Consider the following 18,913-nt stretch of genomic DNA (forward strand, 5'->3'; position numbering starts at 1 on the left):
CAATATCCTTGGTCCCTATCACTCAAGTGAAAAATCAACAAGTATGGCCCCTGGGCTGCCTCAGCACTGCTAAAGTCATTAGCTATCTGACTTATTTTTTTTTACTGAGCAGAAGAGACAAAAGTTGCAGCTTTTAAAAAATATTCCATCAAGGCTGGGGATATAAGTCAATAGTAGAGCACACGCTTGCTTATTTACATCTATGAGGCCCAGGTTTGATCATCAGCACCACAAAATAAATAAATAAATACGTATATGAAAACAGATATTCTATCAGAAAAACAAAAGGTGTTTTCAAATCATTAGACATAGCCAGCACATTTCTAACAGAAAGTCAAAAACACAAACTCTTGGAGAAATCTCTCTTTAGACAGATCCTCAGCAATAAGTGGACTCATTATCAGCCATAAATATTCCACAAAAATTTCAAGCTACACATTTATCATATACCTGAACACATTTATCATTTTGAGGAAATATTGGAAATTTCAGAATCACCTTTTACTGAGAGCAGGTGCCTATAATACACAGAAAGTAATCTATGAAGCAAAAACAATCAAATACTCATTGTAAGACTGTGATTACAAGCCAACTCAAAACCAAATGAATAAGTTCGATAAAGGCACTTTACAAAACTGCAATTCACAAATCACAGGGACTGCAGCTTATGCCCAAAGATCTATGCAGAAGCACACACACACACACACACACACACACACACCCTCCTACCACCACACTGAAACACAGATCATTTCCCTCCTACTGCTGGCAAGTGATGAGGCCAAGCACGTGCTCACAGAACCAGATTTGTGTGCTTTACACTTAGAATACAGCTTTGGGCTTACAGAGACACCGCAAAGAACAAGGACTAATTCACAATAATTTACCATCATGATGCTTTCCAACATATGTGATTTAAAAAAAAAAATCACCACATTTCCCTTTTCAGTTGGTATAAATCCCGTGAATAATCTGAATTTTAGACATTTCATTATCTATGATGGTCTGTAAAAGAACAGAAGTGGGAACAGAGAAAGGAGATGAAAATTCATCTGAGACTTCTACAAACTCAAGGCAGGTGGGAAATTGGATTGGGGGAGGGGAAGATGGAATGAAAGGAAATCAGTAAAGAGAGATCACTTATGTTTGTTCCCTGGCTCTACACAACTCTCTCCAGCAAAAAGTAACGGGAGTGTAATGACAAGATCTCTCGTTCACCATGATGATTTCTTTAAAGATAGAAAAGAAAGGAAAAAATAAACTCAAGTTGGCTGCCAGATTACTCCAGCTGTCTTTCTTCATATATATATAACAAAAATGGCACTCAACATCGTGTGATGGAGAAGTCAATAAACCACAAGTATGTCAAAAAAAATTACATGTCAAAATTGATGAAACCACAAACATTGTGTGTGTGTACGTAAGTTCAAAGCTCTCTAAAAAATTTTTTTTAAAAAAAAGAAAAAACAGGAGCTGGCAAGTAGGAGACAGTAAAAAAGCAAACCCAGTCTGCATACAAGAATATACGCCAGCTAGGTAAGTACTGGGAAAAAGCAATGGAAACAATATTTATCTATGAGCTTATAGTGAAAGGTAAGAAATCAGAGCAATTCAATTGAGTAAAAATATATATTCATCACTGTCAAAATATTTGGATTTGTTGATTTTCCTAGGGAGACTTTTAATACTACATGCTAAGATCACATAAAGTTGAAAGCCAACGTTACTAGCAGCTTCAGACCTCAGCCCAGCCCAAATCAGCTTTATACCTTCACTTTGTGAAAGTTTAGAAGGCAATTTTTTAGTTAAGTACCATCTCATTTCAGGGCCAGTCAATTGTCAATGCACATCCATCAGTTTATTTGTGCTAAAATATCTTGTAATCTACTTTGAATGATATGAATGTTTTAAATGCTTTTAAAAAATTAAAGAAACTGAAATTCCCACTGAAAGAGGAAATAACCCATGATGTAAACCAGAGCAAGAAAACAGGAAGGGGTGAAGAGGCCATTCATACTGCAAAACATTCCTGTTTCCAGGGTAGTATTTTTTCATCCACTTGACACCTCTCATCTACCACCTCTATGTGCCAGGCAGTACTCAGGTGCAAGGACAAAAGACAGGTAATGAAGTCTGGACCTGACACTAAAGGGGAATTCACCAGGTAGAAGAATTCACAAGAAATCACTGCTCCTGATAGGAGAAAAAAGGAGATGGAGTCACAAAGGGCACAAATCTATAGATAACAGTCACCCTAAATCCTTGCAGGTGAGCAGAACACAGGAGGCTGAGGGAAGAAAAGTTCTAGGAACACTTGATTGGGGGGTCTAAGGGGTCAGCCCTAGGAAAAAAGTTCTATTGGGCTTGTCTAGGTAACAGAGTTTCGAAAAGATAACATGTTATTACACAGCTAAGTACCTAAGACACCTAAATACAAACTAGTTCTTTAGTAGTCTTTGGAAGTTCTCAAACAGTAGATAGGCTGTATTTCTCCTCCTCCTCCCAAATATCCCAGTAGGGGAGAGAGCACAGAAATGACATGCCATTCTTGATTCTACAAATTCCTCTTTAAAATATGCACAGTATATGTTAATGGTAACCTATTACCAGATATCTGATCATGAAAAAAAAAGTATCTAGCTTACTTTAATAATTTTTGAAGCATTAAACCAAATTATCTTAAACTGAAAGACTGTGAAAGAATATAAAGTAGCACACAGGGGCTGAAGAGTCTAGGAAGTCCGGGAGGTGAAGCGTTTGTCTTGCACATGCTCACCCTGGCACTATAGATGGACCCTGAGCACCACCAGGCATCACTCGTGAGCACAGGGCAGGACTAGCCCCTGAGCATCACTGGGTGTACCATCCCCCCCAAAACAGAAGCAGCACATATACTCTATAAAATGAAGCATAAATATATTTTTGTGTATGAGTAAGAACTAAAATATGAATGAAATAAAACTAATATTTGCATATATATTTTCTTTTTCCAAATTTTTATAAATATTCCTTGCATGTCATCTTTTTTTGAAGGTTCCCAAACTTATTTATCCTACTCCCCCCTTTCCTGGAAAAAACAAAATATTCATAACCTCCCTCCCACCTCCAGATATCAGTCTTCTGTAAGAGAAACAATAAAAAGCATCCCCCCCACCCCCATGTCACCTGAGGCTATTCTGTCCTTCTAGATCATTGAGAGGGCAGGTATTGGCTCACTTTGGAAAACATTATGCTAAATTGATACCATACTGCCTTCATATAAATGGCCTGCCTTTATTTTACTTTTTCCATATACATATTTATCCGAGAGAGAAAACAAAATATCTGGCTGGAATGATTGGTGCCAATATTAGTTTAAAGACTTTACAACATACCTTGAAGCTGGTATAACCCCAGGATTAAGTGAGCTGAAATAAAATCAAGGAGTCTATGATTTATGGTAACTAACAATGAGCATTCAAGTGGATGAATAGACCCAATCAGATCAAAGAAAGATTCAGTCAGTGGAGCTTAAAGGGTCTCAGAAAGCCCTTCCCCTGAGGAACTGGAGCACTACTGCCCCCTCTGAGCTGACTGGACAGGACAGGAAAAACAGGGGAAGCATCCTCCCTCTGACCCTCCCCTGAAGCAGAAGGAGCAGGGCACAAAGGGATGTGTACGCGTCCAAACAAAGCCATCAAGTATGGAAGGCATCCCAGGGCTGTCACCACACTATTGTCCATTCCCCACCCTCCAACCCCCACTCCCACCCCACCAAGCCAGTGTAGAGGGCAAACCAGCAGCAATCCTATCACTACAATCAATACCACTTCACAAGGTATCAATAAGATATTCACCATTAAGAGCTACAGTGCTCAGCTCTGCTCTTCATCGATGATCCAAGATATATAAGCCATGAGGCACAAAATATGCATTGGCCATCATTGGAAATCTGAACTCAAATTCCTCAACTTTCAAGTTCTTCTCTGGTTCCAGTTGTCACTTGGGCTCATTCTGCGTCTTCATTGCCCCACTGGGATTTGACTCATGTTTTCCCAGGACTGCTGAGGTCCAGCGCCTGGCCTATGACAAAGGCTCAGGACCCCTGTTGGCCTCTCATCCTTGACCAAGAACCCATAGCACCCAGGGCATCCTACACTGTGAAGTCAGAAGAGGGTCCCGCTGTGCACACTTCCTCACTCCCTAGAAAAGGAGAAGCACCTCCACTCAGCTACTCCATAAGAACAAAGCTCTTGGGTGGGGGGAGGGGGTTCGGTGGGAAGCGCCCCTTTAGGCTAAGGAAGACTACAGGCTGGCTAACGGAACTGAGACCAGCACGATGGAGAGGAGCAGAAGGAGAGGAGCAGAACCGTTTGTAATCACCAGGATAGGATTTCTCACTAATAAACTAAAACATGGGCTGTGAACTAGGGAAGACGGAAGCATACAAGTAATTAAGAGTATTATTTATTTGTCCCTTATCTTGCCCATCTGGGGAAAAAGGTGAATTGTTTGTGTGGTATTCGGCCCCACTATGTAAAACAGTAGTGCAGACAACAATTATCAGACAGCAATTCAATTGCAGGGCATTCCAGCGTGAGCAAACCACTCAAGTTTCACCCCTGTGTAGTTTATTGCATTATCAGAACCTCCTGATCGAATTACTTCCCTGCAGCACTTCCAAGTCTCTGCTTTTTTTTTTTTCCTCCACATAACATCTAATGTTGCTTATCAAGATGCTATATTTGTCCTTTGGTGTTTTGCCCTCTTTGCTAGTAGGAGGCCTGTTTGTTAAGAAGTTTTGCTTTTCCCCAGAAACTGTGGGTCACCTGCACCTCCCCACACATGTCACTAAAAAGGCTCCCCCTTTCTCCACAGCAGGGCCTTGCCAGCAGGAGGCTGCAGCCACAAAGCTGGCGTGAAGCCAGCCTCCAGGAGGGGCTAAGTCAACAGTTTCATCAAAGTCTTAACGTTGGCATCTGGTCTAAGTTAACACTTAAAATAAGCAAATAAAAAATACCTTTTTTTTTCCTGGACTGATGTTGGCCTATCCTTTTTGGATTAGCGAAACAGTGCTGTTCCTGGAAACAAGTATTAAGTAATGTTCATGAGGCGATGGAGAGAAGCTGTGAGGTCCTTTCCCTTAATCAATACTAACAGGAAGATCAAGAGACAGGAAGGGGAGGGGGGAACAGCCACGAGTGAGCTTTCAGGCAAAAAACAGACCTTTACGCAAGAAGAAAATGTTTGAACATCCCTCTCCACGCTGTAAACAAAGGGCAAACAGGAGCCTAAAGGATCACTGACAGGAGCAAAGGAATGATTGTTCCAGGGTGCACGCCACAGGCTAGTGAGCTCAAAGAGTTTCTTCCAGGGAAGGAAGAATCCCTTAATAAATCAGCTTCAGAATGAAAGAAATGAAGTTTGACTTATCTTTGGTTTATGAAAACCCAACCTCTTAGAAGCTCTTAATTCAGCTTTCCTATATTCAAGTAAAGATAAGAACACAGATATAAAGATTGCCTTTTATTTCCTAAAGGACATATATTTAATCTTTTGAAAATATTCTAGGAATAAAATATATTAAGTGAGAAAAACACACGGGTAGGCGTTTTTAAAAGTTAATAAGGACCAGAGATGCACGGATTGGAGTGTGTGCTTTGTGTGCAGGATCAAATCCCAAATTTGATCCTCACCCCCACCTCCAGCGCCATCAGGAGCAGCTCCTGAGCACTGCGCAGATGTAGTTCCACACTACCACTGGGGGCAGCCAAAACAAAAGACAGAAAACAAAAAACAAAAAAGTTGTAAATATTTTTTAAGTGCACATGTTAACTGAATTAAATGAGTAAGGCTTTGTCATTGTTTATTCAGTATGAAATACTGGTTAAGAAATAAAGTGAATTAAACCAAAAGGCTGGTTAAAACACAAACAAGGCTCAAACTAGCTGTGAGCACACACAAAGACTTACTCATTTAATTCAGTTACCACGTGCACTGACCGCTCTCCAACTGCGGAGCGTGACTTCTAGGCCCTCTCTCCCGCCTGACCCTTCCCATCTCGACTGCAATGGCCTCCTTCCCCCTTCAGGAACAAGATTCCAACAGGAATAGTGAAATTAAAATCTTAAACTCCTGAGCAATGCAGCCCGGACTCTGGATTAGCATAAGCAGCCATGCTAACAATCCTCCAACCTCACCCCCTTTGGGAAGCCCGTCGGCTTTGAACCAAAGTGCTCCAGGTCCCAAGCCTCTGCTGCCTTTAGCACTCCTGCCCTACAAAAAAGATCCAGGTCACCTGTGCAACTCTGTGCAAAGGCCACCTCCTCCAGGAACTCTTTCCCAACCTCCCGCTAATACCATGCCTCCAACTTTCACCCTGAGAGAAAGCATGAAGCTTCTAAGCAACTGAGACTAATCTTCAAATCAGGGCCTGCCAACCACAGACTGAGCTGAGGGGGAGCCTGGATTCCCAAATAACAGACCTACATTTCTGGGTCTGGCCCAGTCAAACATCTTACAGGACCCAGCACACAGAGCCCCTCGATTCTGTCAGCCTCCAATGCTGTGCGCTTTGTTGCTAAGTTATCTGGCATGCCCCTAGAGGCCCTTCCCTTGTGTGGGTTCCTAAATGTGAAATCGTCACCATCACCAAAACAGCAACATAATAACATCACCTCAACACTCATGGAGTAGGTCATATTCAGGACACATGTATAGATGGTGCTAAATTTCTAGAATGGACAGTGCAACTCATTTTTACTGAAGTTATCTCTATACATAAAACACAGGCCATACAATAATCCACAGAATTATAAAAGCATGCCTTGACAAAATACAACCCTTGGAAGCTTATTTTGATTTCTTTTGCACTTAGCTGATAAATTTTAAGGCAGACTTTTTTTAAGGAGCTATTATTATGGTTTAAGTCTCATGATTAAAAGAGTGTTTAAATTTATGGTATTGATGTAGTTACTGGACCTTCCCTCCACCAAAGTATCCCAAGACCCTCCACCACAGTCCCTATGTCACCCTGGGTCCGAGCTTCATGTCCCACCTCTCCCCACTTCTCCCCCCAACTGCTTGTCTCTCAGATTTGTAATTCAAACCCAAGAGTTTGTTATCATTTAATACTATTACCCAGTTTGGCTACTGTATATGCAAGAGATGAGTGAGATCATCCAGTTTTTGCCCTTCTCCCTCTGACTTATTTTGTAATTTCTACATTTCGAACAGAAGTCTTCATTTTATATGTTTCTGTCTCTCTGATTAAAGGGGAAATTTATAAAGTCATATTTGCTGCAACTACTGAAAGAATAATTTTTCTCTTTGTATGGCCATGCGCCCAGTTTGGAGACTGTGCATGGCTTCTCTGCCTCCAGTTCATTCTCTCCACTGCAAAGGCCCTGCTGGCAGGTAGCTGATAGTTGGTCTGTGGTCATAGTCTGCCTCTTCCCAGACCATTCCGCCTGCTGCCTCTGCATTCTTCTCACCTGTACAGACTTGGTCTCCCCAGTGTGACTGAGACACAAACGAGACACAAACGGCATTTCAGAAACTGCACTTCCTTCCTACTGCTGGCACTCCCAGTCAGGTACAGCCCAGTTAAATGAGCTCTTCTGTCCTTTCAGCACCCAACAGCAGTGCCAAAACCTGGCCTAGCCCTCTCCCTGTGCTTGCAGGATTCTAGTATTGATTACCTCCCTGACAAATCTGTTCCTTCTATTGTTTCAGGCCGGGTGTCCTGGAAAAGCTTGAAAATCTGTGTCATGCATTAGCAGTGGGTGAAAGCTGCTTGTGTTCTAGGCTAAGCAGAAACACTGTTCCCAGCTAAGCAGACAACACCTCGAGCGCTATGTTCTCCATCAATTTTAAAAGATAATCTTGATTATGAAGGTTCATTATGCAAAGAACCTATGGCTGACTTCTATGTGATCAAGTTATTCCACACATGCTTTTGTTAGCGCTGAGTTTCAGACAGTGCGGTACTTAATGTTGGGAGTAACGCATCTGAAAGACTAAAACAGTGCTCATTACAATCATCAAGAATCTGAAGGCAACAACAACAAAAAATTCCATGAAATTCAGTGACCTATTTCACGTGAGTCTGTGTAACAAGTCACCCCAAAGCTCAATAGCTTAACACAGTATCTGTATTGCAAACCATAATGCCCAAAAGGAGAGAGAAGGGGAGGAAGTGAAAAAGGAGGGGAGAGAAGGGGAGTGAGGAGAGAGAGAGAGGGGAAGAGATATGATATGTGTATACCTTAATCTAATATGACTGGTGTCCTTAAAGGGAGAGAAAGGCTATATTGGGCCAAAGCAAGAGTCTCCAGCAAGCCAGGCAAAGAAGCCTCAGGAGAACACCAACACCAGCCTATACTTTGACCTTTTCAAGCTGAGAAAATCCATTTCTGCTTGTGTGATGCCTGGTCTGTGCTACTGAATTATGGTAGCCCCAGCAGCTGAATGCACATGGTACAGACAGAAACCACTGCAACCAAAATCACCAAGTGTCGTTGCCAGCACTTATGCTTGCCAGAGAAAAGCAAAAACTAGTCTGGATTCAAGTACAGGGGACTTGCTCCCAAGAGGATCTTGGGAGGTCCAGTGTGAACTCCCAGCTACTGGCTGAATTTAGAGGCAGTAGAGAAAGCATGAGGGATGCAGTCAAAACCCTGCACTCTCTCATCTCACCTCCAAGGCAGGTAGGTAAGGAGCAACTCAACAACAGATTCTTTGACTATTAATTCTTCACTGGACAGTTAAAAGACTCAAACAAGGGAATGGCTATTCAGTGTAAACAGTTGTAGTATAGGAAAATAATACTGTACCAGGTGCAAAGCAACAATTCATATCTGTACCACAGCTCTATCATACAAGGCCACAAAGCAAAAAGAGGGACTCCTTTCTAAATTCTAGCCAAGAACACGTACTAACCAAAGCAGCCCTACCACAGTGGAATCACATGTACGACTGAATCACAGCAAGGATCTGTTCCACAACACTTTCTGAATATGACAGGAAACACGGTCCTTTGTGTCCTATGGTCCCTGTGTAGGAAGGGCCTTTCTTCCAGCTGATCGACCAATCACTGCTCCATTAAACCCTCTGAGCTCATTCATCACCAGTCTGTCTATAATGAAAATGTGCTCAAAAGTGGGTACCAAGAAGCAGAAGGCCAAGGAAGGGAAGAAGGAAGAGGGAGACAGGAGGGGCCTCAGTGATACACAGTAATAGCAAAGAGCTGTTTCAGAACAAGTCTAGAAGCCAAGCATGCAACTGCCTGCTTTGGTTGGACTCTGCTAAACCAGTCCTAATTAGAATGAAAGTACAAAGCTTGAAATAATTATTCTTATCCTAAAAACAGATTCTGCATGAGCAGAGATGCAGGGAACAAACAGGAGTTAAGCATTTGAGAGAGAGAGAGAGAGAGAGAGAGAGAGAGAGAAGCATTATGCGGATGGCTGGAAATAAAACCTACCACAACAGAGAATGACTTGCAATAGTCTTAAACCTGCTGCTGAAAATACCCCTGATGCATATTTATTAGGTTTGTCATCCAAGAGGCCCACACTGCATCGTATTTCCAGCCATCATTAACAAGCACTAATGACCACAGCCTTCCAATGCCACCATGGCACACTGCAATGCAGCTCAGAGCAGCTGGTGGGACAGGAACAGATGGCCTGCTTCCCTTCCAGGCAGAACTTTCTGCAGGTGACAAAATGACTGTTAGATGGCTGACAAAAAAAAAAAGAAGAAGAAAAACAAACAAAAGTTGAAGCCTGAGTATCTGGTGTCAGTAAAGGTAATGTTTTGTATCACATTAAGCCTTTAACTTGTGCCCCTGGGGGAGGTAGGACTGTTGACAAATCTGCAGCTGTTTGGAAGACTCCAAATCAATCCCAGCCAGCAAGCACATGCTTGGGGAAATACATCCTTCAGGATACTTATAAGGACCACCCCACCCCCCACCATGTTCCTGCAAAGGTGTACCACTCTAGGGGAGTGAAAGTGGGGGTCCCTACACTCAAGGGATAACGTTAAGGGAAGTGCAACAGCCTTTACCAAATTCCAGCAGAAAGCAATCACCACCCTGGGCATGCCGCAGGCACAGGACTGTGTGTCTAGTGATGTTAAATATATGCCTTTCTTCTGGCTCACACTTTTTTATTTTCCATTTGGTAGACTGTTTAGCTACTTGTCTCCTCCAGCAACAGAACATTCATAATCCATTGGCTATAACAGCAAGAGGTATTCAGGGTGGCTTACCCAGAATGGGAGTTAGGGAAGAAAGCTCCAGTAGACACAGAAGACCTCTCTGCAAAGCTTCTTCCTGGTTCTTCCTGCTACAAGTGCCCCACTTATCCCCAGGATTTACTCTGCAGGGCTCCTCCCTTACCCACATAATCATTCTTTTTGCCTTGCCCTGCCTGAACATTCCTTGCAGCACTCTCTGAAATTAGATGTGCCATCAACATCTCTGGCTCAGTGGCCTGCCCACTTCTGGGCAGGACAATGCCTATCTCATCTGCCCTAAAAGGAGCCCTTGCTGAGAACAGTGCTAAACCCAGACATGTTTCTGAGGGTCTCAATGGTCAGCTACACAGAATTCTGGGAATGGGGTGCATCTAGGGCTCAAGGGGGATAGAAAGGAAAAATTGGGACCAAGGTAGCTGGTGTCTATACTTCCTTCCTTCTGTCCGTCTCCAAGCTCCAGCCTCCAACCCCTCTACTGAATCCCTTTCCTCTCTGCCAGTAGGGCTTTCTTCTGTCTAGAGTCAGAGTAGAAAACCCTGCTACAGCTTCCCATATCTTTAGGATCAAGTCCCAAACCCTAGCAATCTGTAATAAGCCCTTAAAGACCTACACCCTATCCCCAGCACTCACAATATTCCATCCAACCAAACTTTTCTATCCAAAAGGGACTTTTCTCCCTTCCTCCAAGAAGATACTGTGAATCCTTGAGCCAGAGCACTAATGTCCTTCTCAGTCCCTCTGTCCATCTTCTCATTCTGGTAAGGGGCTATGAGCTTACACTCTATAAATTGCTTTCCATCTCCCTAACTGAACTCATACAGGCTCCATATGCCGGGACCTCCCTCTCTCACCCCTGTATCCAAGCACGACCTCACCTGGTACAGAATGGTGGAGTAAATATCTGCAGGAAAAACTCATCCATGTATTGGCAATGGCAGCTCACTAAGCAACTAGACAGGAACACCACCACAGTTTACTAGGGCACCGATATATCAGCCTTCTGCTCTTATTATTTCATTTTCCAGAAGATGAAGGTGACCGTGAACTCAGTGACAGCTAATACCTGTGTGTTCTTGCCCTGAATTGTTCCTATGTGAGAAACATCTCTGAACAACTGGGGAGATGGCCTAAGTAGGACCACATAAGCCTAGCTCTTGTGAGGTGCTGAGCTGGATGTCTAGCAATCTGGGTATGGGCCCTGAAGACAACCCTCATCCAGCATACCCAGTCCAAGCACACTCCACTGGCAAGACTGAATTATCACACCCTCACAGCTGTAGCATGGGACCCAGTCATCACCAGGAATGACCCTGAGGATCCTGAGTCCCAGCAGGGGGAGGCCCAAAAACAGAATCAATGAACAAAATACATATCAGTATGCCCCAGGAGAAGTAACGACCTAAATCAAAAGATCACTGAAATTGGTGAAAGCAACAGCATAGCAGGGAGGGTGCTTGCCTTGCATGAGGCCAACTCAGGTTTGATGCCGGCGATCCATATGGACCCCTAGCCACGGCCAGGAGAGATGCTTCAGTGCAGAACCAGAAGGAAGGCCTGAGCACCAGTGTAAACAAAACAAACAAGATCCTCAAAATTCCCTTGCAGTTCTATTTCTCCCATTGCAAAGCGGTGCTCCCAATTGCTGCTGACATCAATTCAAAAGCCATACTAGGAGGAAACAAACACTTAACTTCAGGAGGCCACGCTAATGACACTAGAGAAAAGCAGCAAAACTCCTGCCCCAATGTGTCCATACTGCCCAAGCAGAGCAACCAGGATGTATGGGGGATCTTTGGTCTTTTCAGGGTGCCTATTTTATCTTCTGGGTCCTGTATCAACCTGGTTTATTTTTAGTTTGCACAGAGCAGCCCAAATACAGATCACAGGACAAAACACAATGTAAATTAAAAGTGCTAATGAAGGTTTTGATCTAGGGGTGTTAAAGAAACAAATCTGAGAGGGCAAGACAAGGAGCCACAGCATGAGCAACATACTACCAACCAGGCTAAAGTTAGTAGAGGAAAATATAGCAACCCACCCAGTCACACTATGACCCATAAGAGCCTACAGAATTAGAAGCTCCAGCCCTACAAACAGATCCAAAGAGCTTTAGCTTTTCCAACACACTGAGGGACAACAAAGATTTTGTGTTACTTAAGGGGAAAAACATTCCAAAACCTTTTAGTCTATAAAGGATATGAGTATTTGATGTCCTTGTACCCAAATTAGCGAGGAAGATGAGAAAAGAAGAAGTGTTCAGTCTATTTTTAAAGGTTGGGGTAGTCAGGGCAAAGAGCCAAGGTTAAAACAGAAATGGTTGCAGAAATTTGGAGCAGCTCCTTTAAAAATGTAAATAAAAACCAGAAACTCTTCAAACAACAGTCCTAGCCTCTATCTGACAAAAGGTTGCAGCACTCCAAAGAAAAGATAGGCAGGTACCTCTGGCACTTGAGCTTTTTGCAGACCTTGAATTCTTTTCATGAAAATACTCCCTTTTTTAGTCATTCTGAAGAGGTTCTTAACCCTTTTTTTTTTCTTTTTTTTCTTTTTTTTTTTTTGTGCCAAGGATCCCTTTGGCAGCCTGGGAAACCTACTGAGCTGTTCTGAAAAAGCCATTCTTAAATGCATTCAAAAAAGGCAAAGGATTACATATGAATTCAATTACACTAATTATCAAAAGAGTTGCATTATTTATTACTGTGACGCAATGGTATATGCAATGGTATTTATGCATTAAATAACAAATCTTGTAGCAGGCCTTATTTGTTATTCTATTCATGTTGAATAAAATGCTAGATTTCAGTTTGAGTATTAAAAAAAATAAAACAAATAATGATGTACCCTTCCCCCCCAAGTTTAAGTGCTCCCTGAAATTCATTTTTGGACCCTGGTTTGACCCCTGGCACCACATGGCCTCCCAAGAACTGGCAGGTAATTACCTGTCCCAAAATGTTTTAATGGGGTACTGGGGCTAGAAAGATAGTACAGCACATAAGGCATTTGCCTTGCACAAAGCTGAGCCTTGTTTGATCCCTAGCACCATACATGGTCCTTGCACCCTGCTAGGAGTTATCCCCAAGCACCTAAACACAGCCAGGTGTGGCTCTAAGATCAAATAAAAGGGAAGGGGACAGGGGTGAGAGAGCAAAAAAAATTGGTGAAGCATCAAGTTAAAATAAAACTTTGCAAAAATACATTATCCGTTGACTGTGAAAAGAGAAGTAGAGTAAGCAATATTCTTCCAAAACCTATTATGGTTCATTAGTCAGCAAGAGAGCTGCATGTTTCAAACTGAACCCAGAAAAGGATCCAGAGCCCTTCAAACTTCTACAGACACTGAGGATCTGTCCACCCCAAGTGGGATAAGTGACCAGGAACTAGTGACCTCTGAACTCTGAACATGAACACGTCTCTCTTCTTCCTTTGCTTCTTCCTTTCCTCCTTCTCTCTTCCTTTTTCTCTCCTTCCCTTCTTCCTTTGTCCTTCCCACTTTCTTCTCTTCTTCCCTCCTTACTTCTCTCCTTCTCTCCTTCTAGCCTCTTTCTTCTTTCATTACTTCCTTTATTCTCTCCTTCCTTCCTCCTCCCATTCCCTTGTTCCTTCTTTCCCTCATTCCTTTCCTTTCCTCCCTCCTTTTCTTTTTCCTTTCCTTCTCCCTTACCTTCTACCTTTCTTCTCTCTTTCCCTCCACTCCTTCCTTTCCCAGACTCTCTACTTTCCATTAAAAAAATAAAATTGTACCATGACCCCTTAGGTCCCTGGCAGTGGTAAATTCCACCAGCAGATCATCTCTTCCTTAGGTTGACTACTTCAGCCCTACTTAATTTCAAAACCTCACCCAATGCCTTTCTCAAACTTCAAAGAAAAATTCAGACAAACTGAATGTCCTCATGTACAACCTAACACCAAGGAGTCAAACTTTTTTTTCATATTTTGTGGGGAGGGTTGTCCTCCCAAGAAATACTCAGGGGCCGACAGTCCAATCCCAACAATACTTAGCCAATGGTCCAGCAGTTCAAGATTAGTGCCGGGGGATGAGGTAATGCTAGGGCTCTGCAATGCCAGGGACCACCAGGGCTACACCCAGGAATGCTCAGCAATGCTCAGGAGACTATAAGGTACAAGAGCTCAAACTAGGGTCAAGTGCTTTATAAAAAGACAAGCACCCTAACCCCAGTACTATCTCCTGGGTCCCAAATAATTATCACTTTTATCCAAAATCTCTTTTGCACATATCTACCAAAAAGGCAGTTACAGCTTTGAAACACAGTACCTAGTGTAATCCTAGCACCACCTTCTGCAGAGACAGAATCAACACATGCCATGCTACATAAAACCTGTTAGATAAGCATTTTCCACATTTAGTCAATAATGCTCACTACAGAGAAAGGCCTATGAAAACTACCTAATCCAAACAAACTGCATCACTATTAGAAATATGAGAGGAACAGAGTCTGGATCACAAAGCCAGTGGGCAAGAAGGATGAAATTCTGATCACCTTCCTGCAGGCACAGGCTCTACCAGCTATATGGAACTGCCTCTCTAATCCTGATGCACTTCCCAACTCTTTTTTTTTTTTTTGCTTTTTTCGTCACACCCGGCGGTGCACAGGGGTCACTTCTGGCTCTGCACTCAGAAATTACCCCTGGCGGTGCTCAGGGGACCATATGGGACGCTATGAATCAAACCCGGGTCAGCCACATGCAAGGCAAACACCCTACCCCCTATACTATTGGCTCCAGCCTAGCACTTCCCCAACTCTTAACATTTGGCCTTGTCTAAAATGAAAGCCAAATGGCCCGATGGTTATCTAGTAACTTTCTCTCCCTTTCATTCTGTAAAGGAGCTGCAAAGAGTTCTAGCTATGATACAACCACTGGTGGAGATCAAGAAATTCCATTAATCAATCTACCAAGAAAGTGCTGACCCTACTAGAATCCTAACTAGAGGACAGTTCTCTTAATAACGTACAACATATCACATGATATTAAAAAATTGTCCATTAATTAGGATCACATCACAGCTGCAGATCAGAATACAGATGCATATACAGGTAGTTATTCACATATACCACACACACATATAGTCCTTCAGACTGTTCACCAGGATTTCTCAGTGATATTTTGCTACAAAATTTAGAAAGAATTTTTTTTAAGAAAAGACTAGCTATACAACAGTTTATTTCTTTCAATCATGGTGTTTTAGAAAACAAAAAAACTTCTGTTAATAGTGACACTGGGCATTTCCAGCTCTCAAGATTACTTTTATCATTGGAAAAAGAAAAAAGAAAACTACTAAACCGCCTAAAGCAGCATAATCAGGCTGGCAAAGCTGATACAGTAATTTTAATGTTACTGTTGTTTTCAGAGGAAGGGCTAACTCCTGTCCTGAGGGCAAGATGCACACTTAGAGAAGTGTCTCTGTCAATTTACCACATTCTGTTTCCTTTGCATTCTTCAACCTGTTCTAAGACTTTGCTAGAGGGTCAAAAACCTGCTCTCACAAAAAAAGAGCAAAACTCCTCTCAAGTATTCAAAAGCCAGAATCACCCCCTCACAGCAGTCTGACCAGAACTAACATTCCACTAGCGCAGAGACCTCCCCTGACCATACTGGGGGGTGGGGAGTGGGGGGAGAAATTGCCTAGAGCGGCAGGTTCCCGAAGTTCACCAGCCTCTGCTTGCAACTGGCAACACCTGAAATCGTCATTTATTATTCATGTGGTTGCTCCTCCTTTCTATTGGTACCTTTCACTTAGCACTAAAATCAAAGTCCCTGCTTCCCTGCTTGACTCCTTAATGCCTAGACAGTGCTGGCACATAGCAGGTGCACAAGTGACTGCTGAGTGCCAGCCCCAAATACACACAGATGCCAACTATGTCAGAGAGGCGTCTCCTGGAAAAGGCAGTAAGAAAGGGCAGAGCACATGCAAGCGGCAATGTATTTACAGAGCCTACTTTAAAGAAAGCCTGTGAAACCCGGGCGATCCAGAGCATAAATCCGTTTCTGGCCTTTGGAATGCCCTGTACTTGCGGGATGAAAGCAAAACCTCTCTGGGCCCACTTATAACACTGCTTTTCCCAAACATCACAACCAGCATTTCCACAAAAGGAAATAATGAAATAAAGTCCTGGCATAAGTTAATCTTTTGCGTCAGGTTCACCATGTGAAACATACTTTGAAACCAGCCACAAAAACAAAACCAAACTCCACAAAACGAGGCTGAACTGAGGTTACATAAGACAGAAAGAACTGTCATTCCTTTCCCTCCTTCCAAAGAATCCAGACGTCTGTCTTTTAAGTGCGATTACCATCCAGGTGAGGGGGTCAAAGGCTTATCTCTATAAACAGCTTCAAGATTGTGAATAATGTTTACAGTAATAGCCCATCGAGACTGTGGCAACAAAGTGAAGAGATCAGAACAACTTTGAGCTGTGTCTGGAAGCGTCCCTAAAAAAACTGATTTTTATGAAGACATATTTTATGTGCGTGTGTGTTCTCAGAGTTCCCCGAGTTTTCCCAATCCCGTGGCTCCGCTGATGTGTGCTTAACTAGCCATCAGCAACTAGGATGTTCTCAATACAGGTCTTTCAACAACGGAGTGGGACAAAAGCTCGGGTTTCCAGGGACGATGCACGGTCAGGAAAAGATTGGGGGGGGGGGGCGGGAGGGGGGATTCTTTCTCCTTCAAATCTAAGCCCAAATCGCTCCTTCTCCCAAGTTTCCCAGCACTTCCTCCCCCCCCTTCCCCATTCACTCCCACTTCATCCAGCTTTAATCCCGCGAAGCCTCGCTCCCGGTAAACAATAGAAATGTCACTGAGAAACTCAGGAAGTGGATGAAGTCTCTAATTGCCGCCGTTTAACGCTTGTAGATAATTACTGGCTGCAAAATGTGGTTTTCACCCGCGGCGCGGGCGCCGAGGCTGGCGGGCTCTCCGCGGCCTGGAGCGGCTCGGGGAGGCGGTGGAGCCCGGGGCCGGCCTGCCCGCGGCGCAGACAGTTAGTTCCCTGCCCCGGTCACCCTAACCACAGGCAAAGCGCTGGCCCCCGCGCCCACCCCGCCGCGGAGGGCCAGGCTAGCGGGCCGCGCGCGGCGCTCCCGAAGTCCCCCAGCCCTGGACTCTGCCGTCCGCGCGGGGGCCAAAGGATCCCCCCGGGAGGCGCCCGGCTTTACGGAACCCCGGCGGGGGTGGGGGGGCGTCCTCTGGCCCCCACTCGCGACGGCGGCTCTTCTCCCCACCCCCAGCCTCCCCGGTCCGGAGCGCGAGAGGAAGTGGAGAAGCTGCCCCCCACGGTAGGGGCCAGGCACCAAGACCCTGGGTCACCCCGGTACCCCCCGGCCACCGCGGCCCGGGAGCATCCCGCTCCGCGACCCCCACGGAGCGGAGAGCGCATCCCGGCGCCGCAGCGCCCCGCGCGCCTGGGACTGGGGGGCACTGGGCTGGGGGCACCCCGCTCCGTCGGTCGCCGCTAGCGCCCCCGGAGGTGCCCCCCAAGGAGCTCCCGATTCTACACACACACACACACACCGCCCCCTCAATGCTGGCCCCGCTCGGGAAGGTCCGCACTCCGCGGCCACCTAGCCCGGAGCGCTCCGCAGCCCGCCAACGCTCCCGGACTCACCCCAGTACCACCAGCTCCCCGTATTTCACCGGCTCCTTATTGGGGGAGCCGTGCTCCTCCTGGCCGGGGGAAAACATGGAGCCCCGCTCGGCCGCCGCCGCCGCCGCCTCCGCCGCGATGCCCGCCGAGTCCGCGCCGCCGCTACAATCCCATCCCGAGAAGGGGGTGAGCGCGCCGGGGAAGGGCACGGCGGCGAAGGGGGCGCGAGGCGGCCAGTCCCGGGGCTGCTCCGTCGTGACTGTGCGGCGGCCCCCACGAGGGGGGCTGGAGGTGGGGGGGGGGGAGGACTCCCGGGAGCTCCGCGAGCGCCGCGACCGCCCCGAGCTGGGACTCGGCCACAAATGGGACCGGGCGGCAGGAGAGTGGCGGGCAGGGGGGAACCTGGCCGCGCCGAGCGCCAACGCCGCCGCCGCCGCCAACGCCGCCGCCGCCGCCGCCGCCGAAGCCCCGCGGGAGAGCGAAGGGAGGGTGGGAGGGAGCGAGCGAGCGAGCGCGCCGAGAGGGGCGGGGGCAGCGCGGGGGAGGGGCGCGGCCGGGGCGCGGGGACGCGGGCACAGGTGGAGCCGCCGGACCTCCCGCCGCCCCCGCGCCCACTCCCCGCCCCGCGCGGGCCCCGCCGCCGAGCGGCCCCCGTGTTATGTAAACATAGAGTAACCGGGACGGGAACTTCTTAAAGGAGCAGCTCTGTTTTTTTTTTTTAATTTATTTATTTAATACCCACTCCCCGCATTCCCACCAGCTCCCCTGCTCCCTTCTCCGAAGTTACGACCCTGGGTCCTGCGCTCTCGTAGCCCACTTCCACGGCCGCGGGCGGCGGCGCCCCGATCCCGGAAGCGCTGCGGTCAAGTTTCCATCCTTCCCCCCCACCCCACCCCACTTAGCCGCACTGAGATTTCCCGGGTTTACGTAGAGGTAAATAAAGAACTTCCTCTTGGAGCAGAGGAGCCTTCGCTTTCCCCGGGCTTCTCCCGCGCGCCTGGCTTTGGGAGGTGTCGCACACACCCCACCCCCGGGTGCGTCCGGGTGCCTCGACTGGTCTTCCAAAA

General features: G+C 45.9%; 1 protein-coding gene across 1 annotated transcript in view; it reads right to left on the bottom strand.

Moving 5' to 3' along the window:
• Positions 1-18,310, bottom strand: part of PELI2 (pellino E3 ubiquitin protein ligase family member 2) — a 208,487-nt gene extending 190,177 nt beyond the window's left edge. Inside the window, exon 1 of the mRNA XM_055130926.1 lies at positions 17,868-18,310. Coding sequence (XP_054986901.1) covers positions 17,868-17,944 — 77 coding nt within the window. The 5' untranslated portion in view covers positions 17,945-18,310. The remainder of the gene's footprint in view (positions 1-17,867) is intronic.
• Positions 18,311-18,913: the final 603 nt, after the last annotated feature.

Source organism: Sorex araneus, chromosome 3, assembly GCF_027595985.1.
Source record: "Sorex araneus isolate mSorAra2 chromosome 3, mSorAra2.pri, whole genome shotgun sequence".
Taxonomy (NCBI): Eukaryota; Metazoa; Chordata; class Mammalia; order Eulipotyphla; family Soricidae; genus Sorex; species Sorex araneus.